Consider the following 25,663-nt stretch of genomic DNA (forward strand, 5'->3'; position numbering starts at 1 on the left):
GCAGACCCACGGCTCAGAGCTCGGGCACTCCTCCATCGAAAAGGAGGCCCAGGCGATCATGGAAGCGGTCTGCCACTGGCACCACTACATGGCTGGCAGGAGATTCACCCTCCTCACCGACCAGTGCACAGTGGCTTTCATGTTCAGCACCACCTGCATAGGCAAGATCAAAAATGACAAGATCTCATGCTGGAGAGTCAAACTGGCCACGTTCAGCTACAACATCCAATACAGTCCAGGGAAGCTCAATGACTCCCCTGACGCCCTGTCCTGGACCTGCACCAGTGCCCAGTCTGACCAACTTCAGGCGCTGCACGACACCCTTTGCCACCTGGTCGTCATGCGCCGGTACCATTTTGTGAAATCCCAGAATCTCCCCTTCACTGTCCAAGAAATCAGGACCATGAGTGTGGGGTCTGTGGGGAGTGCAAAATGTGCTCCTTCTGTCCAACACAGGCCCATGTAATAAAGGCCACTCGGTCCTTTGAGCGACTCAGCACTGACTTTAAGGGACCATTGCCTTTCATGAACAAGAACGTCTATTTCCTCTCGGTTATAGATGAATACTCCCATTTCCCATTCGCCATCCCTTGCTCCTATACATCCACCACCTCCGTTATAAAGGTACTGGCGCAGATCTTCACCATGTTCTATACCTGGCGTTCATCCACAGTGTTGGGGAGTCCAGCTTCATGAGTGAGGAGCTGAACCAGTACCTGATGGTGCGAGCCATCGCATCTAGTTGCACAACTAGCTACAACACCGGGGGGCAACAGACAGGTAGGAGAATGGGGTAATCTAGAAGGCAGTGTTCCTGGCCCTGAGGTCGAAGGGATGGTCCACCAACTACTGGCAGGGGGCCCTTCCTGAGATGCTCCATGCCATACAATTGCTCTTATGTTCGGCTACCAACTTGACCCCTCACGAACGTCTTTTTTCCTTCCCCAGGAAATCAGCGACAGGTGTCTCTGGTGATGCCTCTGGGACCAGTCCTCCTCATGAAGGCTCAAAAATCTGACCCCCTGGTCGAGCAGGTGCTCTTCTTCCACGCCAACCCACATTACTCCTACGAGGCGTACTCCAATGGACGTGAGACACCGTCTCGACTCGGCGCTGGCAGGAGCCCAGCTCCCCCATCCTGGGCACCAGAACCCTCCCAGAGATGACACCCTCCCCCCACCCACCATCAACCACGAGACCCCGCTGCCCACTGACTTACCCCTGACCTACACCCCCTTGCTGAAATGTACCACCCCACCCGCACCACCAGTCGCCCTGACCACCCTTGACCCAGCCAACCTTCAAGCGCCCTCATCTCCACTGACCATTCGCCTTTCCTGTGATGGTTCCAGGGGCAACGGCGACCACTAGATCACCTGAGTTTGTAAACTTCTGAATTTTCTTTTCTCTCCCAACTACCCGGTATCTAGCAGACTCTCGGCACAAAGATGGTGCACCTCCCTAACATAGAAATTCTTCATTGATGTCAGGTCAAGATCCTACATGAACACTAACTTCACCAGAAGCACTCTAGCAGTTCAATATAGTGGGCGCCACCACTTCCACAATGGAAACTAGGGATGGTCAATAAATGCTGGCCTTAACAATGATGCCCAGATCCCACAATAACAAATAACTAAAGGAAGATTGTATTCTGGAGCCTGGAACCCAAATCAAATCTCTCCAATTTGCTGGCAAAATTATCTACAAAGCCAGGATTCGTTATGAGGAGTTACAGAAATCAAAATGTTGTGATGAAGGTGAAATCACAGATTTTAAATGATATTTCAGTGTTTGCAAACCTTGTTAAACACCTCTCATAAAATTTCTCATGACTGGAAGGAGAACATATGCTTTTATTAGCTTATAACTGAGGGTAGGGTCTTACAGTGGTCTTCAGAAGGACTCAGGATTTAGGCAGGAAACCAGGGTTATATATGGGTAGATGGGGGAGAAGCCAGTCATCAGTATAACACTTCACCCCTTCCTGCAGCATTTAGGGTTTGTGGATGAAGACAAAGAACATTGATTCAGAAAAAAAAATTCAGAAAAATATACAATTATTGACAAATTCAAGTGATCTGGGGGTCTGGAGATCCTGGTGGAGTGCTTTAGCACAGGAGGGCCTTAGACTCCTTGGGTCTCCTGGTCCCCTTGTGAGGGAGGAGAGGCGGGCTGGGTTTCCGGCTCAACGGTGGAGGGGGATCCACCTTCCTCCTGAACCAGATTCCTCGAAGCCCTGACTGGGGGCAGTGAGAATGAGTTCCATGGCTCGTAGGGCACTTGAGGCAATGGATCCACTGTTCCAGTGGGTGCCAGGTCCCTGACGGAGACGGTGTCCTCCCTGCCATCCAGGTACTGCACAAAAGCAAACGTGGGATTAGCGTGGAGCAGTTTCACCTTTTCCACCGGGGGTCGGTCTTGCTTCTCCTCATGTGCTTCCTGAGAAGAACTGGACCAGGAGTGGTGAGCTACATTGGGAGTGTACTTCCCAATGCCGACTTTCTCTCGAAAGTAAATTGGAGCTCATGAGGAGTAGCATTGGTCGCGGTACATAGCAGCGAGTGGATGGAATGGAGCAACATCGGAAGAACTTCCTGCCAGTGTGAGTCTGGAAGGCTTTTTGACTTCAGGGCCAGTTTGACAGCCTTCCAGACCGTGGCATTCTCCTTTTCAACCTGCCTGTTCCCCCGGGGGTTGTAGCTGGTAGTCCTGCTGGATGCGATGCCCCTCACCAGCAGGTACTGATGTAGTTCATCACTCATAAAGGATGAGCCCCAGTCGCTATGTATATAGCCGGGATACCCAAACAGGGTGAAAATGGAATCTTGGGCCTTTATGACTGACAAAGTGGACGTGTCTGGACATGGAATGGTGAACAGGAAGTGGGAGTACTCATCAATGACAGAGAGGAAGAAAGTGTTCCTGTTTCTGGAGGGGAGAGGTCCCTTAAAATTGACACTGAGCTGTTCGAAGGGCCTGGATGACTTAATCAGGTGTGCCTTTGCAGTGCGGCTTGCACTCCGCACAGACCTGGCAAGACCTGGTCATTTCCTTGATATCTTCCATGGAGTAGGGCAGATTGCACACCTTGACAAAATGAGCCATACGGGTAACCCCTGGATGGCAGAGCTCATTATGCAGAGACTGCAGTTGGCCGGTGTGTGCTGAGTCACAGCTTCCTCTGGATAAGGCAACTGGAGGGTCATTAAGGGCTCCTGGCTGATAGGCAATATCATAATTTTAGGTGGAGAACTCGATCCTCCACCTAGCAATTTTGTCATTTTTGATTTTGCCTCTCTTGACATTATTAAACATGAATGTGACCGAGCGCTGGTTAGTGAGGAACGCAAATTTCCTACCAGCCAGGTAGTGTTTCCAATGCCTCACGGCTTCTACAATGGCCTGAGCTTCCTTTTCCACTGATGGGTTCTGGAGCTCGTGGCCTTGCAAAGTTCGAGAAAAATATGCAATAGACCTGCCTGCCTGGTTGAGAGTAGTGGCCAGGGCTACGTCCAAAGCCTCGCTTTCCACCTGGTAAGTACATTCTCATCCAACGCGTGCATGGCGGCTTTCACAATGTGATTCCGGAGGAAGTTAAAAGCCATTTTGGCTTCAGCCAAGAGGGGAAACGTGGTGGCTTTTAGGAGGGGGTGAATCTTATCAGCGCATTGAGGGATTCACTGGGCATAATATGAGAAAACCCCAGGCATCTCTTCAAATCCTTCGTGGTCCTGGGAACGGGGAGCTCTAACAGGGGCCACATCCTATCGGGATCGGGGCCAATGATGTCATTCTCCACCACATAGCCAAGTCCTGAACACACACTTGTCAGAGTTATAAGTGAGGTTTGAGGCTTTCCCCATGTGGAGAAAACTCTGGAGGTTGGCATCATGGTCTTCCAGTATATGGCCACAGATGGTGATGTTGTTGAGGTAGGGGAAGGTAGCCATTGTTTAGGGTAGCCATGCTCATCCACCATTCTGTCCATCTACCTCTGGAAGATAGAAACCTTGTTAGTGATACCAAAAGGGACCCTCAGAATTGATAGAGTTGACCGTTAGCCTCAAATACTGTGTAGGGACGGTCCTCAGAATGCACTGGCAACTGGTGATAAGCAGCTTTCAGGTCAATTGAATAGACCTGATACTGTGCAATATCATTCACCATCTCCGAGATTTGAGGGAGGGGGTAAGCGTCCAGGAGTGTGTATCGATTAATAGTTTGGCTATAGTCAATTACTTCCCTGGACTTGTTTTCCCCTTTAACCACCACCACTTGCGCTCTCCATGGGTTGGTGCTAGGTTCGATGATACCTTAGTTGAGCAGACGTTGTGTCTCAGCCTTTATGAAGTTTTGTTCAGCTGTGCTGTACTGCCTATTCTTGGTAGCAATAGGTTTGCAGTCTGGGGACAAATTTGGGAAGAGGGGAGGAGGGGGCTCGATATTCAGTGTGGAGAGGCTGCATATGGATTCCGACTTTAGAGGCCCTCCGTTCCGAACCATTATGGGAGGAAGAGGTCCAGAATATTCCAAGGTCATGCTTTTAAGGTGACATAAGAAGTCCATTTTCCCTCTATTGGACCTGATCGGCAGTTTACTTACCAATTGGTCACCATTATCCCTATCCATGATAGGCCGAATTAATGCTATTAAGATGATGATCTTACCTAAATTTTTATATATATTCCAAGCTATACCTATTTTTGTTCCTAAATCTTTTTTTGATAAGGTCAAGAATCCTAGATTGGGGAAAAAATATTTACAGAAATCTAAACTAGAGGGAGGGTTGGCATTACCCAACTTTAGAATTTATTACTGGGCAATTAATATTAGTTACTTAAGGTATTGGTTGAATTATTCAGAATTATCTCTAAATCCCCATTGGGTAAATTTAGAAATTAAACCGATACAAAATTTTTCAATTAGCTCTATTTTGGGAGCTGCTCTCCCTTTTACTCTTACTAAATTATATAAACAAATTGATAATCCAATGGCTAAACATACACTACGTATATGGTTTCAATTCCGGAGATTTTTTGGCCTAAGTCATTTTATCTTGGAAACTCCTATTGTACTAAATTTCCTTTTTCATCCCTCTCTAATTGATCAAACTTATTTACTCTGGAAAGTTAAAGGTATAACATGCTTTTCGGATTTATTCTTGGATAACTCTTTCATGTCATTTGAACAATTATCCATGAAATATGATTTACCTCGATCTCATTTCTTTCGATATTTGCAGATTAGGAGTTTCTTAGTTTCGACTTTACCCTCTTTTCCCAATCGGGAGACTACGACTGTTTTAGAGGATATACTATATTCAAAATTCCCTCCAAAAGGTGTGATATCTAAATTATATAATATAATTACAAAAATAAATTCTGGGACTTTTGAAAAGTTTAAAAATGATTGGGAAAGAGAACTCAACCTTCATATTTCCAATGAAAATTGGAATAAAATTCTGCGACTGGTAAACTCTTCTTCTCTATGTGCAAAACATTCACTAATACAGTTTAAAGTTGTTCATAGAGCTCATATGTCTAAAGATAAACTCCATCGCTTTTATTCTCATATCGATCCTATATATGATAAATGTCAATTGGAAATAGCTTCCCTTACACAAGTTAAGGGCGTGAACCTCTTAACTCTCACGCATGCGCCAACTGAACTCCAAAATGCGAACCCCACCGCGCATGCGTCAACTGAAGACTCACACATGTGCACGGGAATCAAGATGGCTGCGCCCAGCCTAGACCCCGGGATGCTGAATAATAAAGTAAATTTGAACATTTTGGCTCTTACGTGCCCTGTACCCTGTTATAGTTTCTCAATTATAACATTTGATTAAAAAGTTTGCTTTAAGACTTTGGTACTCCACGCGTGTGGGCAAAATTCCAACTTACGTCCATTTCAAGATACAACTGATCCTTCGGTCCCAATTACAGTCATAAGTCAGGGAATACCTGTATTCTGCTGGGGGAACTTAGTGTTTTGAACTGATGATTTTTGGTCATGTCATTAAATATCAACTATCCTGCAGTGAAGCATATGTTCCCCCGTATATAAAAATCCTGGACAACTTTGGCAACTGGCCTCCTGACCTCCTGAGCAATTTGGCTGTGGAGTGTGACTATTATTGATGTTGACAAAGTTTGTGAAAGGTTAGGAAAAAACTGCAGCAAGTAAAAAGTTAACTTTAATGAGCTGCATAAATGTCTTGCTCTCGTGGGTGCCATACAAAGACCCTTCTATATTTTGAACAGCCAACCTGGGAGGTGTACAATGCCAATCTGAGGTAAATCTCTGCTGTTTATCTACTGTGTACTAAACATGTAAAGGTAACATTGAAACACATAGAGCTTGCACACTTTCACACAGGAGTAAACCATATATCATCTAAAATCATAGGTTTATTTTTAGAATATGGGAATGAAGACACCAGTTATTGTCTGTCTCATTGTGGTAAATTAGAATCCTTCATCATAAGTCAGGATATGCAAAATCTTTGACTTTAATTTTACAAGTTGGAGTCAAACAGGGAAGAAATTGTTTTGTTCTGATTGAACCAGCTCTGCTTAGGCAGTGTATATTTTAATGCATTTGTCAAAGATGTGAAATAGCGTAAGTTACTGATAAAATTACAATGATGGGAAGACAGTGTAGTTTTTGGTATTTGCTGTCACTCACTGGGTTATTTAAACTTGCTGACAGCGAATGTGTTTGTTCCTCCTGCTTTAATTCACTTTTCTCCGAGATATCCCACCCTGCCAGACTATTAACATCCTCAGAGACTCAATGGCGGCAGGTGTGTCTGAGGAGAAAATCATCATGCATCTGCAGCGTTTCGTAGGTGGGAGGTAGCATGTCTGGGGCATGAGCACGAGGCAGCTGGAGGGCAGCATTGAAGGTTGGGGGGTCTTCATCATTGATGAAGACTGGAGATCCATGATCTTCATTGTTGCCCATTGATGGCTCCTCCTCTTCTGTTAACCTTTGCCAGCACTTACGTACCATCTGAATCCCTTTCCGTGCACTGATCAGGAACAGGTCGATAAAGAAGACCTCTATGATCTCAATGATGCAAACAACAGAGCAGCTCATCCAGAGTCCAAGTTGCCCTCCAAAGTTAGAAAGTAAGGTGACAATCTAGAATAAGACAGGTGGAGGCATCAGCACATCCTGGATCTCTGCACATGATCTCTGCAAGTCACTGAGAAGTACAAATGGGTGTAGCTGCATTGACCTTGGGGTGTTTACTGAAAGCAGCGGCTCAGGTGGAAAGGGGGTGAAGAAAACATCTGGTACGCTTGCCTTCTTAAGGTGAGCACAAAATTTGGGTCCTTGTACAGCTGCACAAAGCATTTAGTGAGAGCACACTTGAGGTACTGTGTGTAGTTCTGGTCACCCAGCTTTAGGAAGGACATCAGTAAGTTGGAAGGGGTGCAGAGGAGATTCACCAGGACATTGCCAGTGCTGGTGGGCTTGAGTTATAGGAACATTTTGGATAGGCTGGGGCTTTATTCCCTGAGAGGTTTATGAGGATTTATAAAATCATGAGGTACATGGATAAAGTGAATGGTCATGATCTTTTTTTCCAGGTTAAAACTGAAGGTTTAAGATGAGAGGGAAGAGATACAAGAGGCAAATTTTTTATTCCACAAGTGGTCTGGATCTGGAATGAATGGCCAAAGGAAGCCGTAGAAGCAGGTACAAGGGCAAAGTCCAATGGACAGATTTATGGATTGGAAGGGATATGGACTGAGTCAGCAAATGGGATGAGCTATGAATGCCAGTTTGGATGAGTTGAGCCTGCTTCACGCTGTCTTACTCTATAACCCTATGACATCCTGGCCTGATTCCAATGTGACTCACTAAAAAAGTTTTATTTTTATCGGATTGTGTTACCTTACTCCAAATATCAGGGGCTTTTTGAATGGCCATTTTTCTACAAGTGAACAGATAAAACACAGTGAGAACCTCTACAGGGGACTGAACATATGAGTCAATCATTAATGAGCTTGCTGACCAGGGAGACACATCAAACATGTATCTCAAAATGGCACGGTCTAGTTGTTTGGCCCCACCCAAATGATGAATAATTAAGCAGAGGAACGAGTCATAATTTATTCTTCCCAACTGGGACGTGCCTCAAGGCAGAGCAGGGAGTAATCCTTACACTCTCCTGTTCGCTCACAACTTTGGCCAAGAGGGGAGAACCATAATCCCACAACTTACGTTATTTTCAGCTGTCTCCGTTATGTTCCGTAGATTGAGACTTCTGTAGAAGATGGACAAATTGGCTAAATCGTTCCTGTTGAATGGAAATGAGGCTATGAATCCAATGTAGTCTGTGCACTGCATTATAAACGTGACTACTAAACATACATTTAATAGGCTAAAGACCTTCATGTATTCCCATTGCATGGACTCCAATAAAGAGCCCACATTGGTTTTTATATCTTCAGGATGTAATAAAACATTTTAGTGGACAATTAAGTAGTTATGAAAATGGCATAATAGTTGCAACACAGAAAAATCATTCTCAATCCAATACATTACACAGGTCCCCAATGGATCACAGTCAATGCAAGTGGAACAAACCTCTTCTGAACCATTTCTGTCTCTTACCTTTTGTCTTGTGCCCTAATCTCTGAGGTACCAAGAGTTCTGCTGAATTGGTGTGTGAGAACTGATCCCCTCATGCACACTTAGTATCTAGACTCGTGTGGGGAACTTCTTCTTACGAGGTTCTTGGTGCTGAGAATTATTTGCTGCCAATTCAGTTCTATAGGTTCTGAGGTGCTGGTGGGACCGCTAGAGGTGACAGGTTGAGGTGACGTACCCCTTTTGAGGCATCAGGGGTCAAGGATTTCAGCAGTTCTGTGAGATTTTTACACTTTATCCAAAGACATTTTGAGAACATCAATGAAATATTTCCATCACCTCTTGATAATCTCTTACCATTATGGTATTCTGGGTGGACTTCCTGTCTCAACAGTCTCATATTAGACAAGTAATTGATTCACCCACAGTCAGACTAAGCTGAGGGCAATTGGAGTCAATCTGGGAGAGGATGGTGGTCGTCATCCATTTCTCCTGACTGTAATTGGAGGATTTGGGGAAAATAGCTGGTGGGATCTCTCCATTGCCTTGTAGATATTCCTTATACCTGACATAGATAGGAGAGTGGAACAGATTTGACAACTTGATCTTTTGAGACTCTTTTCAAAGGCTGTTCTGGGGCACCAAAGAAGGTGGTCAATTTCACCATCATTGTCTGCCTTCACCTTTTCCAAAAAAGCCCAATTGCATCAACTGACGTACAATCCCAGTACATTTTGAATGGTGGGAGGAAACTGGAGCACCCAGAGGAAACCCACACAGACATGGGGAGAAAGTACAGACTCCTTACAAACAGCGCTATGCTAATGCTACGCTAACCGTGCCACTCCTTAGTTGGGTCTCACCTTATTGAAACACATCGATAGGAAATTTAGCAGGCCAATAAATTAGGACTTACTTTCTTAGTGTTTTGTTTCCTTTGAGTCCCCTTTCCCAGTTCAGAATGTGAAGGATCCACTCCTATTAATGAAGAATATTGATGTGAGACCACTTCTTTAGCCAGACAGTGTTGAACCTCTGGAATTTGCTACCATAGGCCAAGTCATTGGGTGTATTTAAGATAGAGATTGGTAGGCATCTGAATAATCAATAGGGTATCAAAGGTTATAGGGAGAAGGCAGGAGAATGGGGCTGAGTGGAAGAATGGATCAGCTCATGTTGGAATGGCGGAGTGACTTGATGGACTGAATGGCCTACTTCTGCTCCTATATCTTATGGTCTACCCATTGATTGGTTGCTTCCTTCCTTGTTCTGTCCTCTGTAATCAACTTAATTCAATTGAACATTCAACGAGTGAATTTATTTTGCTCACTCATTGACTTACTAAGATGACTATGCGAGTGTGGTGCATGTGTGCACGCACAAATCCATGCGTTTATGCACTCCCTTTTACTGATTTTCACATCTGGATATTCAATCTCTCTGATCATAAAGTCTAATCATTAGGATATATTCCCATATTTTAATTCTTGGATTACAAAAAGATAACTTCACAGTGCTTTTGTCAGTCAGGACATTGAGTTGGGAGATGTACAAGATGTTGGTGAGACTAGACTTGGAGTTTTCTGCCCAGTTTTGATTGCCTGGCTGTAGGAAGATGGGCAGGGTCCAGAAAAGATTCACAAGGATGTTATTGGGATTGGTGGGCTTGATTATAAGGAGATGGGACAGCACAGATGGCGTAGCGGTTAGTACATCACTGTAACAGCGTCAGCGATCAGGATCGGTTCGAATCCCACGCTGTCTGTAAGGATGCTCTCCCTGTGTCTGCGTGGGTTTTCCCTGGAGGCTCTGGTTTCCTCCCACCATTCTAAATATACTGGGGGTGTAGGTTAATTGGATGTAAATTGGGTGGCGTGGACTCATGGCCTGAAATGGCCTGTTACCCTGCTGTATGTCTAAATTATTTTAAAAGTTACAAAAATATTTTTTTTAAATTGAGAGTCTGGCTAGGCTGAGATGTTTTTTTCTCTAGAAGAGTGAGAGGTAACCTTATAGAGGTTTATGAAATCATGAGACATAGATAAGGTAAAAGGTCTGTTTTTTTTTAAACCAAGATAGGGAAGAAATAAAACTAGATTGGAATAAAACTAGAGGAGATGTATTTAAAGTGAGAGGAAAAAATGTAAAGGATCTGCGTGGCAACATTTTCACTCAGAGGTTGGCACCTAGAACGAGCTTTCAGAGGTAGAAGAGGACACAATTATGATATTTGAAATGCAAATTTAGAAATAGAAACACTTTAGTGGAATATTTGTTAACACAAGCAGTGGGACTAGCTCAGGTAGACAACTTGGCTGGCTTGGACAAGTCGGCCTGAAGGCCTTTGCTTCTGTATTGGATAACTACGACTATTTCTCCACACTGAACGCTGTCACTTGTTACGTGCCCCTTTTATAACTCTCTTCACCCATAACAACCTTTCACGTCTCCCAATCAAATTGATCTTGGAAATTTGACTTTTAACTGATGCAACAATTGAGGCCCCAGTACAGATCCCTGAGAGCGCCTCTAATTACAATCAGGATACTCAGCTACTGCAGCTTCACCTTGACAATCTGCACTGGTCCATAGGTTCAGCACAGAATCCCTGCTATAAATGTATAAATTAAGGCAGAGGTGCAGAAGGTGACCCAGTTGAAGCAGTACTCAAAATTGTTGTCAGATGTCCCAGTGGATCTAGTCCTAAGAGAGTTAATTCATTAATCAAAGTGCAGTGCTCAAAACAAAGGGGCAGCAGAGCCCAAGGGTTCATTCCTTGCACTCTGCTTCCCATCATGGCATGGAGATAGTGAGGAGTTGCTGTGATATTGTTGTGATACACCACTAGCCGACTGCAGGGAGCAACCTGTGTACCTGCAGGAAGAGCACTGGAGGACAAGGCAACACCTGGCCGGCTTTCAATCAGCCGACCTGAATGGACCAAGCCCCACCCGGTCGGCTGCCAATCACTCTCCGGGATATAAGCTAGATCCGGCCCCTCGAGGTCAGTCTCAGAGCCAGCACAGCTACTCTCACAACCAGCTCTGTGGAGGTTTGTGTGGAATAAAGCCCGTTGAACAGCCTTTATGTTTTGTGTCTGCTTTTCTGCTCGATAGCACATCACAGATAAATACTGTATTTTTCCTACGAGTCAATTGTTTGTAGATTTATTGGATTAATTCCTGGGAGCCTGTGGAAGTGAATAAGTGAGGAAGTGAGAAAGTGCATGCAAGTGATTGAGAATAGTGTGTGAAGTCTGTAAGCAGGAGCCATACTGAGCAAGAGGGAGTGTGTGTGTGAGGGACAGAGAAGGCAGGGCAGACAATCATTCTGAAGTGGTGAATACAAGCTTGGGATCAAGAATGCGACTTGTGAGTGAGAATGCAATTTGGGGGGCAGGGAAGAATGTGACTGGGTGAATGAGTGACGGTGTAAATGAATGTGCAACATGAGTACAGTAATCAAGAATTAGTGACTGAAAGCGGGTGTGAGAGAACTTGAATGACAATGAGTGGGAGTGTGAGGCAATGAGACAGGTGAGTAAATGAGAGATGAATCAGGGGGTGTGAATGGCTGGCGTCTTGTGAAAATTTACGTAGGCAAGCACGCAGAACGGGAGCAAACGCGAGTAAATGAACAACAGGAGTGTGAATGAATGAAGGAGGTGTGTGAGAGAGCCAATGAGTGCAGGTCCGTTACATTGTGAATCCATGTGTGCGCTTGTCTGTGTATCGTTATGCACCCGTGTGTCTGTGTGAGAGACTGTGAACATGAGTAAACGAGTGTGAGTGTGTATATGTGAATCAGGACTCTTTTTTTTGAGGTAAAAGATCCCACCCGAAACACTGACTGCCCAGTTCTATCCGTGGATTCTGTTTGACTCCCTGACTCCAAGCTTCTCGTTGTTTTCTCAATATTCCAACATCTGGAATTGTGTTTCTTTACGTCCTGGGTGATTTGCTCACCTCAGATGGCGACGAGGGCCACTCTGCAACACTGAGAGTCATTGTCCATTCTTTGTAACTGTGGAGAAAGCACACAAATCCACAGCTCAGGCTCCAAATTTACTGAGGAATAAAACAGGAAAATTGGACTAGACAATTGTTGCACAGAGACCACCAACTTGATTAAATTTTGGTTGGAAGGGAATGATTGTCCTGAATGTTTCACATGTCATTCTGGATACTAGGTCTACCCAAATGGTTCTCAACCATTTTTTTCCTACTCATGTACCACTTTAAGTAATCCCTTACTAACCACAGAATTCCTATAGCATAGAATACTAGGGGAAACTAGAATTAACTGTAAAATACATTTAATGGGATTGACATTAATAGTTCTAAAAGTACGAGCATGAGTACATGAGATATTGATTGGATATAAAGCTCATAAGGCCCACTAGCCTTAGAGGAGATAGGATCAAAGGTGATTTAGATCCAGATAGTGTCAATTAGTGTTTTAGAATGACCAGACACTCAGGGGGCAGAGGAGAAACAGCAATAGGGGGGAGCAAGGAGTCAGTGTCTGAGCAGTGAGATTAGCCAGGAAAAGTTTGGCACTGGTTCTTTTAAATTTATATTTACAGCAATGTTACAGGCCCTTTCAGCCCACGAGCCGGTGCTGCCCAATGAACCTACACCCCGGTACATTTTGAAAGGTGGAAGGAAACTGCAGCCCCTGGGGAAAACCCTTGCAGACACAGGGAGAACATACAAACTCCTCACAGATTCAAATCCCAGTCCCAGTCGCTGGTTCTGTAAAGGTGTTGGACTAACCGCTACACTAACCGTGCTGCCTGCTAACATAAACATAACTAAAAATATCTGTTTAGTTCAGGCAGGGCCTGATTACTGTAGTAGCAAAAGTAGCATATGCTACGGGCCTGCATTTTCAAGGGCCCCGCGCTAAATGCTTGCTCTATTACTATAGTGCTACACTGCCTTCAACTTTTAATCAGGGTTATTATTTTATCACAGTAATTAAAGGGAGTGTGTATCAATAGCTACCTTTATTACTGATAATCCCCCACACAGCTGGAACTGCTGTGTGTTTCCCTGGCATTGGCAGAGTGGTTCCAGCTGCGTGGGGGTTTATGGATAACTAAGATGGCCATTGCTCCTTCCTGCCTCTGGGAGGTGCCGAAGCGATCCTGAAAATTTGAAGCAGTGAAAATTGCGGACAGAATTCTTTGAATTCTAAATACAATGTTTTTTTTGTCTTTTCAATTCCATGTTCTTGTCTCCAATGGAGACTTTGAATAGGAATGGATTTTAACAATCGGTTCACTCACAAGATGATCTGTGCCTGTGTGTGCGGTACTTAATCATGTGAAAATACATTTTTAAAAATTACTTTGCGCAAGTATAGACTACTACTTGTTATAAGATGTATTTTCACATGGTTAAATACTGCACACACAGGAACGGGTTTATGTGTTTTAATATTTTTATGCAGTTTTAAAATTTCAGACCCCTTTATAGCATATGCTTCAGGCCCTGCACTAGCTTAAATCCGGCTCTGAGTTCAGATGAATAAACTTCAGAATTAGTTTGCATTTTAAAATCCAGCACTCCTCAGAGGAAAAAAAGGTTTGTTCCATTTAAAAAAAAACACATTCCTGTCTGCTATTCAATTATCTAGGGATTCTTGCATTGTCTAAATAGCTTTGGCCAAATTTGGAAAAACATATTTTTGTTTGGTTATTAGGTTGCAGATCCCTGCTCTAGAATGCCCAGCACTGGCCAGATTCAGTTCTAGAACACCCACTATTGTTTGGGAAGATGATACTACAGTACACTATATCCTCAGGGATGGATATTGACTGGAGATTAGGTCTAGGGAGACTGAAATTGACTGGCTCTCAGACACAAAGTTTCAACTCATAACTGGGATTCATAGCTTCATATTTCATTGGATCACCAGCTCTTCAAGAATATAAATAGATTGAACATTAACTGCAGCCTTGATGTAGGAGTCCACTGGACATAATTCAAAGGACAAACAATGACTACTCTCTGGCTCAAGAAAGGCTGGAAATCCTTGCACACTGAATGAATAGGGATCTATAGTGATTGAACCTAGAGCATATTGAGATGGAGTGTGAAGTTCTTCATTTTGGGAAGAATTATCAAAACAGGATGTATGCAGTGAAGGGGAGGGCATTGAGGAATGCAGAGGAACAGAGAGATCTTGGAGTCGTTCTTTGAAAGTAGATTCTCATGTGGATAGAGTGGTAAAGAAGGCTTTTGGTATGCTGGCCTTTATAAATCAAAGCATAGAATATAGGAGCTGGGAGGTGATGTTGAGACTGTTCAAGGCATTGGTGAGGCCAAATTTGGAATACTGTGTGCAGTTCTGGTCCCCAAATTATAGGAAGGATATCAACAAGGTAGAGAGGGTGCAGAGAATGTTGCCTGGATTGCAGTATCTAGAATACAAAGAAAGATTGAGTAGACTGGGTCTTTATTAATTGGAGCATAGAAGGTTGAGGGGGGATTTGATAGAGGTATATAAAATGATAGAGTAGATGTGAATAGCCTCTTCCCCTTGAGGGTAGGTGAGATTGGAATGAGGAGTCATGAGTTAAGGGTTAGGGGGCAAAAGTTGACAAGTAACATGAGAGGAAGAGTGGTGTTTGAGTGGAATGATGTAAGAGGTAGTTGTAGCAGGGTCAATCTTGTCATTTAAGAGAATGCTGGATGAGTGCATGGATGTGAAGGGATTGGAGGATTATGGACAAGGAGCAGGTAGGTGGGACCAGAGGAGTTCACTTAAATCAGTGCGCACTAGAGGGGCCGAGATGGCCTGTTTCCGTTCTGTAATTGTTATATGGATATATGCTCAATGTCTCTGATAATCCAAAGATAGTGGATCGTGCACCTCTCTGTAACTAATGGTGGGAAAAGGATAACTAAGTTATGAGGAATCCTTTTGATTCTTTCAGGTATCCTGATAGGGTGGAAAGGATTTTCAGGTCTCAGGAACTTACTGACAGGCAGGTCGACAAATCTTCTGGCAAACCAGTTGTTCTTGAATAAATTGATTGCGCAGTTTGTAATAGCAGGAAACTACAGGAAACAAAAGCAGTTTGCATGAAATCAAATAACCTAGTAAAGAAAATTAAGTCTCCTTGTTTCAGATTTAAATGATCCTTCCTGTGCAAAAGAACTTCCTGATGTTGCTCACGACCTCGGCTCTTGTTTCTCCATACTTACACTCATAAACGTCTTTGAAGATCTTGGATAAACTCGTCCTTACATTGAACATTGTTACTCACTTTCTCCAAATTTCTCATAAATTTAACGGACATTTTTAAAGAGGCAATCAAGAGGGTAAGGGGGTTAAACACTGTGTACGTGAATTTTCGCTAGACTTTTGAGAAGGTCCTGCATGGTAGGTTGGTCCGGAAGATTAATCCAGGGTGAGCTAGCCTATTAGATATAACATTGGCTTGGTGGTAGGTGTAAGAGAGTGATGTGTTTCAGACTGGAGGCCTGTGACCAGTGGGATGCTGAAGGGATCGATTCTGAGTGAACTATCGATTGTCCTACATATTAATGATTTGGATGAGAATGTTGGTGACTTGATTAGTAGGCTTACCAAAATTACTGGTGGACAGTGAAAGATTACAGCAGGATCTAAATTAACTGGGAAAGTGGCCCGAAGAATGGCAGATACAATTTGACTTGAATGAGCGTCAAGTGAAGCATTTTGGGAAGTTAAACAAGGGGCAGGACTGATGTTGTAGAACGAAAGACCAAGGGATACAGGTACATTGTTCCTGAAAGTAACAATGGTGCAGCTCAGGGCGGTGTGCTCAGCTCGTTCCTGTTCACGCTACTGACCCACGACTGCATCCCCAGATGCAGCTTCAACAGTGTCATCAAGTTTGCAGATGACACAACAGTCGTCGGCCCCATCAGCCATGACGACGAGGCCCATTACAGAGGTGGAAAATCTTGTGAAATGGTGCGAGAGTAACAAACTGAGTCTCAACGTGGACAAGACAAAGGAGATGATCATGGACTTAAGGAGGACCCTCCACTACACATGTAGTGTCTACCTATCATAGACACTTGTCAGGAAGGCACAACAGTGACTGCATTTCCTGAGAAGACTGAACTGGGCAAGGCGACCGGCCACCATCATGTCAATCTTCTACAGTGTCCTATCGAGAGTGTTCTGGCTGACTGGATCACTGTGTGGTACGGTTACTGCAGAGAAATGGATCAGAGGTAAATCCACAGGACAATAAGTGTGGCAGAGAAGATTACTGGTGTCTCATTCACCACACCCCCCCCTGCCAAAGTGATATGATCTATTGGGATCATTGTCTGAAGAGGGTGCGCAAAATCATTGAAGACCCCTTCCACCCTTCACACAGCATCTTTCAGTTGCTCCCATCAGGGAAGAGATCCAGGAGAATCAGAGCCAGTTCCACCAGGCTGAGAAACAGCTTCTTCCCACAGGCAGTGAGAACGCTGAACGACCAAAGAAACTGCTCACACTAACCATTTGAGACTCTCAAATGTACAAAATAATATTTATTTATATATTTGTATATATAAATACTTGTCCTGCATATGTATTGTTTGCCTGTATGCATGTTATGTCTGGATGTGTGTCTACATGTTTTGCCCCGAGGACCGGAGAACGCTGTTTCGTCGGGTTGTACTTGTACAAATGGATGATAATAAACTTAACGACTTGACTTAAATGAGTCTCTGATTGGATTTCTTCAGGATGGTGGAGGGGGTAGCAGCTGTTCCTGTACTCGGTGGTGCGAGTCTTGTGACACCTATACCTCTTTCCTGATGGCAACAGCAAGAACAGAGCGTGTCCTGGGTGGTGTGGGTCTTTGATGATTGCTGCTGCTCTCCACCAACAGTGTTCCCTATAGATGTACTCAATAGTGGGGAGGGTTTTGCCTGTAATGTCCAGGGCTGTGCCCACTACCTTTTGGAGGGCTTTATGCTCAGGGTTACTGATGTTCCCATACCAGACAGTGATGCAGCTGGTCAGCACACTTTCCACCACACCTCTGTAGAAATTTGCCAGGGTTTCTGGTGTCATAACAATTTGGAGTTGCAAAGAGGAGTCCTTGTGCAAGATACCCTGAAGTTAGCCTCCAGGTTGATTCAGTGGTGAAGAAGGTAATGCAATGTTGGCATTCATATCTAGAGGAATAGAATACAAGAGCAGGGATGTGATGTCTACATGCCTTTATAAGGCACTGGTTATACCTCACATGGAGTATTGTGAGCAGTTTGGGCTCTTTATTTAAGGAAGGATGAGCTGGCATTGGAGAGGGTTCAGTGAAGATTCACAAGAATAATTCCTGGAATGAACAGATTACAAAAATAGTGCACAAAAAGTCAAAGTGAGGCCGTTTCTTTGGTTCATTCAGGAATCTGATGGCAGCAGGGAAGAAGCTGTCTTTGTGCCGCTGAGTGCTCACTGTCTGTGATTAACATATGAGGGGCATTTGACAGCTCTTGGAGTTCAGAAGAATGGGGGTTGGGGGAGCCTCATAGAAGAATTTCAAATGTTGAAACCCCTGGAGAAAGATGTGGTAAAGTTGTTTCCCATGGTAGTGGGGTCTAGATCAAGAGGAAACAACATCAGGATTGAAGGCCACGCATTTAAAACAGAGATGTGGAGGATTTAGCCAGAGAATGGTGAACCTTTGGAATTTGCTACCATGGGCATGTGTGGGGGTCATGTCGTCAGGTGCATTTAAGGCAGAGATTGATAGGTATCTAAATGGTCAGGGTGTCAATGGTTATGGAGAGGAGGTAGGGGATTGGGCCAGAGTGGAAGAATGGATAACTCATGAAGAATTGGTGGAGTGGACTTGATGGGCCAAATGGCCTACTTCTCCGATTGTCTAATTGCAATATGCAATATGCAATGATGGTCCACCAGTTTATGTTGAACTTCATGGAAACAGGGCAGTAGGCAAGGATAGAGAGTTTAGAATGGGAGTGGGAGTGGGAGAGAGAAAGGAATTACTGGTTAATTGCGACTTGTGGGCCTTTGCAGAGATATGTGCAAATTAGGAGCTACATCATGTGTAAGAGGCTGAAACTTCTTGTGCATTGCAGGGTCCTGCAGTGCATAAAGTGCCCACTGTGTTTATCTATCCAACAATGAATTGTCCTGATATTTTTGAATGTATAAGATGTTCAGAGATATTGGTCAGTAGGAAGTGTGAACTCACTCCAGCCTGGAAACTTGATGTAATTGCAATACTCTGTTTCTGCAGGTAGTGGCTTCTCATAGTGGGCACATCCACACCATCGAACCATTTCCATCTGAAAGCATGAGTGCAGACACGTCTGTGTGGATAAATGGAATTAGCTGAGTTGGTCTGCTCGCCCTATTCCAATTCAAGTTTGCATTGATGATTTCATATGGGCAGAAGCCTTACCTGTAAGGAGTAGGTCTTATTGTAGAAGTTTGCCACAGGCACATTGAGCCCATCTGTTGTACAGTCACTGTATGGACTACTTAGTCTCTGCAATACAGTCTAAAACAAGAATAAAAAGGATTCATTAGAAAGCAAAGCAACTGCAGAAGTCTGCAGGAAAAGACACACATTAGCAGGAATTTAAATTGTATTCTTCATGTACAGATTGGAGCAATTAGATCATCAACTAACAATAACCAGGACACAGATCTGAATCCAACTTACCACGTTTTCCTCATCTAAACTCATCCAACTAGCCTCCTCCAACTTCAATCCCACTCATGAATCATCTCCCATCTCCTTGAAACTCAACTACCTGACATCGCCCCACCCCTCTCTACCCACTTTCGGAACATGGGAACAGGCAATGGGCTATTGGCCCCTTTGAGGCTGTTCTGCCAATTAATCCAACCAGCAGTAATCCATAATCCACGCACCTGGCTTTTCCCCATATCCCTTTGATTAACAAAAATCAATCAGCCTCAGATTTAAAATGAACAAATGATTTAGAGTCAGCTGTCACTTGAGGAAGAGAATTGTAAATTTCCACAATTCTCTGTTCCTCTAGAAATGTTCCCCAACTGCACTGCAAAACATAGAACAATACAGCACAGTACAGGTCCTTTGGCCCAGGATGTTGTGCTGACCTCTATAAGTCTACTCAACAATCTAAACCTTCCCTACTTCACACCCAGAGCCCTCTATTTTGTTTTCCATCCATGTGCCTGTCCAAGAATCTCTTAAGTGTTCCTATTGTTCCAGCCTCCACCACCACCCCGGCAATGCATTCCATCCAATCACAACTCTCTGTGCAAAATTTTACCCCTGACGTCTCCCCTAATCTTTCCTCCATTCACTTTGTACAGATGTCCTCTGGTGTTTGCTCCTCCCTGACTGCAAAAAAAAGTGCTGGCTGTCTACCTTATCTACACCTCTCTTCATCTTGTACACCTCTCATCCTTCTTCTCTCCAAAGAGAAAAGTCCCAGCTCTGCTAATCTTGCCTTATAAAACATGTTCTCCAGTCCAGGCAACATCCTGGTAAATCTCCTCTGCACCCTTTCCATAGCTTCCACATCCTTCCTGTGATGAGGTGACCAGAACTGTACACAGTTTTCCAAGTGTGGTCTCACCAGAGATTTATAGAGCTGATTCCAACTTTTTTCTCCCAGTCTCACCTACCAGCAGAAATAGCAACTTGTCATATAATACATCTGTTCTCCTTTAATATCCTGAAAACTTAATTTAGAACCTCTTCAATTAAAAGTTTTAATTCCAAGACGATTCCATTCTTCATTGTTTACATCTAAAATGGCAGGTTGGAATAAATGATTGAGTAGAATAGGACAAGTAAATATAAATCCCATAATTCCAAAAAATTTCCTAAATTGACTCCAAATCTTCAATCCATGTCTCATTATTAAATTCTTCGTTAGTTTTGGAATAGAGAAAGGTAAAGGTGAGCCCAATACAGCCCGTAAGGAAGTATTCTTAAGGGATTTCAATACTGTTTCCATCCATTTGGGGCCGTCATCTCTATCATCAAACTGTAAGAACTATAACAAATTCCTTACGTTCATTGCCCAACAATAAAATCTTAAATTAGGTAATGACAGCCCTCCATCATTTCTTGTGTTTTGAAGATAACTTTTATTTATTCTTGGTTTCTTTCCTTGCCGTATCTATGACATAATAAAAGATTCCAATGTGTCAAAGAAAGACTTAGAAATAAAATTTGGTAATGATTGAAATAAATATAAAAATTTTGGTCACATATTCATTCTATTTGAATTAATATGGCCTATCATAGTTAGAGAAAATGGTGGCCATCCAGAGAGTATTGTTTTAGTCTGATTAAATAAAATGACAGCTTTCTTTAAAGAGGTTTTCAAAATTCTTAGTTGTCATAATACCTAGATATTTAAATTGATCTTTCACTATTTTAAAGGATAATTAAAATAGAGTAAATGGGCCTTTTAGTGGTAATAGTTCCCTCTTCTGCAGATTACATTTATATCCCTCAAATTTATTAAAGTAGCAACAATATCTTTGGAAGACAATATCTTTTTGTGCCCTCTGGAGTGGACACAAAAAGTAAATGGTCATCTGGATTTAGAGATAACCTATGTTCAATAGGTTGTCTAAACAAGCCTCTTCATTTGCTTGTATAGCAACAGTTAGCGGCTCACACACTAAATCAAAAAGCCGAGGGCTTGGGGGCAGCCCTGTCTCGTGTCTCCTTGTAATTTAAAAAACTTTGATAGTTGAGAATTAGTACAAATTGATGCTAGTTTTACCCGTTGAATAAAACTTTTACAATCTTTTTATCCCACAAATCTTGCATCTTTCCAACTATTGATAATGAAATTTAATCTGCCAAACAGACACTTTTTTAGATATGATCAAATTAGACATTTTATTCATTTGAAACTTCATTCCATACCTTCTGGATCCAAATTTCATAGATGAACATTTTGAATTACAATTTGTACATAAAGGTATAATATTCACCTTATAATATAAAATATTGAATTTAAAAAGTCTCTTTAATTAGGATCAAAACTGAATGGGAGAATGATCTTGATACGTCTATTTCAAAAGAAAATTGGATTTCAATTTTGTCCTTTATCCATAACTCAGCTCAATGTGCTTGGCACAGTTTGGCTCAATTTAAAGTGGTGCATAGAGTAAATTTTTCTAAACTTAAACTCACACAAATATCTGACAAATGTAAAAGATTTGAAGCATCTTTGATACATATATTTTGGTTTTGTCCCAATTTAGCAGAATATTGGGCAGCTATTTTCATAACATTTTCAACCATTTTTGTGATCAGTCTAGAACCATGTTCATTGATTGCAATGTTTAGCTTCTCCAGTGATGTAAATGTATATTTAATGTCTAATCAAAAACCGGTCTTAGCATTTTCTACATTACTGGATTGAAGAGGAATATTGCTTAAATGGAAAGAGGACTTTCCACCCACCCATAGATGACGGTTACTGGATATTATGTCCTTTCTAAGTTTGGAAAAATGTTAGACATAAATGTTAGGAAGATTAAGATCTCTTTCAATAAAACTTGGGGTCCATTTATAGCTTTCTTTCATAATTGGAATGATCAAGGTGCAGGGATGCAGTAAATGGGCGTGTTTTGGTGGATCTCCAGAGACCATTGCTCGATTTCAAGTCTGCTTAAATCCAAATTTCAACCTTGGTTGGTGGGTGGGATTCAATCTTTATTATCAACCTTTTTTCTCTTTTTTTCTTTTTAATGATATGATACCAATCCAAATGTATATTATATTTAATTTATATGGACTTATAATGTATTGTTGTATAATAAAACTCAATAAAAATAAATTTAAAAGAAAAATAACCTTTTAAATTATGCAAATTACAACCAGGTTCCCATATAACAAAATATAACTCAAGATAACATTCATGTGCAGTCCCAGCACAAAGATGAGGTACTTAGAACTGCTACCAATACCACGAGTGCAGTCCAAATATAATATTGTAGAGCTGCTTCCTAACTTCAATTCCTTTATGCTCTTAGGTGTAAATGTGATTAACCCTCAGGCCCCTTTGGAACTTCATTGTTTCTAGCATTGTACCATTTAGAATGTACTCTTTTGTAATATTTTAAGATTCAAAACAGTGGACCTCACATCAACATCTATGACAGTTTTGCCCATTTATTTCATTTTACTGTACCGAGCCACAAAGCAAACATGAAGCAAATGTATAATTGTAAATTTATACATACAACTTTTAATGGGTTATTTAAGTCCCCTCCTCATCCCTTTCAGTCCACTTTTATTGCCATTTTCACCTACTCTCCTATTGTCATTCTCCCTTCTTCTCACATTATCCTTATCTCCCTCTTTTCACAAATACCCTGAACTGTCTTTTTTTTAGACATACAGAAAGGCAACAGGCCCTTTCGGCCCACGAGCCTGTGCTACCCAATTACCCCCAATTGACCTACAACCCCCAATACATTTTAAATGGTGGGAGGAAACCAGAGCCTCCGGGGAAAACCCACGCAGACACGGGGAAAACGTAGAAACTCCTTACAGGCAGCGTGGGATTAGAACCCAGGTCGCTGATGCTGTAATAGCATTATGCTAACCGTGCTCTAACTCATAACCTCACCTCACCTTTCCCAAGAAACATTCTCAAGCCTGCCTAAACTCGCTGAACTGCAGTGGTATTACCATTAATAATGGAGCTGTTGTTTATAGTTTCCGTTTGCTTCCTTTCTGTTCATTTCTCCTAATTTTAATGGACACTATGTCTAAATTGAGCCATCATGGTTTTGTTAATTCCCTTAAAAATCCTTGCCCATGTGACTCCATGGTCCCTCCTTTCCTTCCCTGATGTTTATAGCTACTCTGCAAAATTGAGCTATTTGAGCACAGCGAGGTTTGCTGTGGAATCTTGGACTTTGATTATCAATTCCTGTGTGATATTCGATAGCCCTTCCCTAGTTGTGGAATCATATTTCCTGTTGGGAGGAGTACCAAGTCAAGGCCCATGGCCGTCTGGGTTGCTGTCTGAATCTCAATCCCCACATCTTCAATGAAGGGCTGTTCATTCTGATCATGAATGACAACCTTGGCTCCCGTTGACGTGATGAGATATGGATTATACTCATCCTCGTCCACGTGAAGAGTCATCTTCAGGCCTGTGAAACAGCAGAATAGAAAAGTCAACTTTCAGGTCATCACAGAGCACTTTTTACTGGCAAGAAATGCATTATGTAGTAGACACGGCGGCCAATTTGTGCACAACAAGCTCCTGTTGACATTGTCCTAGAAATTACTCTGCCTCATCTGGAAGACATGACCTACAACATGCCCCCCCCACCCCCTTTACTAGACTAGGAATATCAACCTGAATGATGGGGCTTCAGTTGCGAGAGTAAGGCTTGAAGCCCTGACCTTCTGATCACTGAGCAAAACACCATCTGCTGAAGGGACCCAGCATTTGAGCAGTATCAGTGTGAGAAAGAGAACTGTTAATATTTTGGGCCAGAATCCTTCATCAGAAGGGGTAACCCCACCTACTGAACTATGGATGATCCTGGTCCTTGATTGTTCATAGCCTCATATGATGCAGTTAGTGTTTAAATTATTACATCCCTCTTCTCCTCACCCCACATCTGAAATTAGGGGAAACAAGCCCCTGGATTATAAACGACTTCCATTCCTTGTCAACATGGCTGCCTCTTAAATGACTTTTGAAAGAGGCATTTTAGTTGCTATCCCATCAAGTTGTTGGTTGAATTTTGTGACAGCTCAGTCTCACTTTGTTAAGGTAACAAGGCATGGACAATAACTGTGAACCTAGGCTGGGTGGCAAGACCATGGTGGTGGAGCATGGGTAATTGGAACTGTTCCCAGCAAAAAATAACAATGTTTGGTGAGCGAAAGATGAGAAAAATTAAACTGGGGGGTGGGGGGGGGGGGGGAAAATACCACACATTGGAGGAGGTGAGCAACGTGTGAGATTTATCAAAAAGGTATGGAGAATGAAGCCACTCTCATTATAATCTAAATTCTACATTCTAAGCCACTTGCAGTAAATCTTCACCTCTTTGTTTATCAAGAATCCATCCACTTCTACATTAAAATATTGAAAGAGCAGATTGTTTGTGTTGTCAGGGATCCAATGTGCAGCCCAATCATGGCTCTGGGCCCCTGAAGGTAGCTTGGCTTTTGCTCTGGGTCCAGGTGTCAATATCTGCTTGTTAAGGCAGAGGTGACTGGATTTTCTATTTATACCTATTGTAGGCATTTATTTTCTTCTCTTTACTTCAAGTGCCTCTGTGTTTGCTAAAAATGAAGTGTCTCAATTCTAGTGAAACACCTTTCTCCTCCCACAGATGATGTCTAACTTTTCTTTAAACATCCAGCACGATAACAGGCCCTTTTGGCCCATGAGCCCATGCCACCCAATTACACCCAATGGTGGGAGGAAACCAGAGAACCCAGAGAGAGGAATGCACGCAGACACAGGAATAACATTAAACTCCTTGCAGATGACATCCGATTTGAACCCTGGTTACTGGTGTTGTAACAGCGTTGCACTAACCACCAAGCTAACTGTTATGCCCTAGTATACCCATACTTAATGAGTATACCCATGTTTTTATTCTAGGTTTCAAGGATCTGCATTATATTTTAAGACCAATGAACAAAAGAAGCTTGGAGTGAAGTGTTAAAGTCATTTAGTAAATTCGGGAAAAAGATAAGTATTTTACTTCATGCCAAAGGGATCGAGTGATATGTGACAAAGGTGGGAACAGGATAGGGAAGTAAATGATCAACCACATCTTGTTGAATGGTCGAGCAGGTCCAAAGCCCTCAATATCCTTCTCCTGCCCTCATTTTATTTGTAAAACCCTACATTGGTGTCCAGAAGGGAAAACATCAAACAGCACAGAAAAGTGTAAATCCATCCAGAGCTCCCAAGCAAAGGATAAACTCCATTCAAGGATGCAGGGGCAAGGGATGTATTCCCCATTCATAGAACCAGACTCAATTGTAACTGCTATGTAATGGGACTTAGAGTAAATTGGAAAT

At 42.6% G+C, this 25,663-nt stretch overlaps 1 protein-coding gene across 3 annotated transcripts in view; it reads right to left on the reverse strand.

The window, feature by feature from the left end:
* Positions 1–6,379: 6,379 nt before the first annotated feature.
* Positions 6,380–25,663, reverse strand: part of LOC138747376 (amiloride-sensitive sodium channel subunit gamma-like) — a 33,252-nt gene continuing 13,968 nt past the window's right edge. For all 3 annotated transcript variants that reach the window (XM_069906527.1, XM_069906525.1, XM_069906528.1), the window contains 8 exons: positions 23,600–23,763; positions 19,037–19,135; positions 18,827–18,944; positions 15,596–15,674; positions 12,573–12,630; positions 9,524–9,585; positions 8,239–8,314; positions 6,380–7,149 (listed from right to left, as the gene is read on the reverse strand). In XM_069906527.1, coding sequence (XP_069762628.1) covers positions 6,796–7,149; positions 8,239–8,314; positions 9,524–9,585; positions 12,573–12,630; positions 15,596–15,674; positions 18,827–18,944; positions 19,037–19,135; positions 23,600–23,763 — 1,010 coding nt within the window. In that variant the 3' untranslated portion in view covers positions 6,380–6,795. The remainder of the gene's footprint in view (positions 7,150–8,238; positions 8,315–9,523; positions 9,586–12,572; positions 12,631–15,595; positions 15,675–18,826; positions 18,945–19,036; positions 19,136–23,599; positions 23,764–25,663) is intronic.

This window comes from Narcine bancroftii, chromosome 12, assembly GCF_036971445.1.
Source record: "Narcine bancroftii isolate sNarBan1 chromosome 12, sNarBan1.hap1, whole genome shotgun sequence".
NCBI lineage: Eukaryota > Metazoa > Chordata > Chondrichthyes > Torpediniformes > Narcinidae > Narcine > Narcine bancroftii.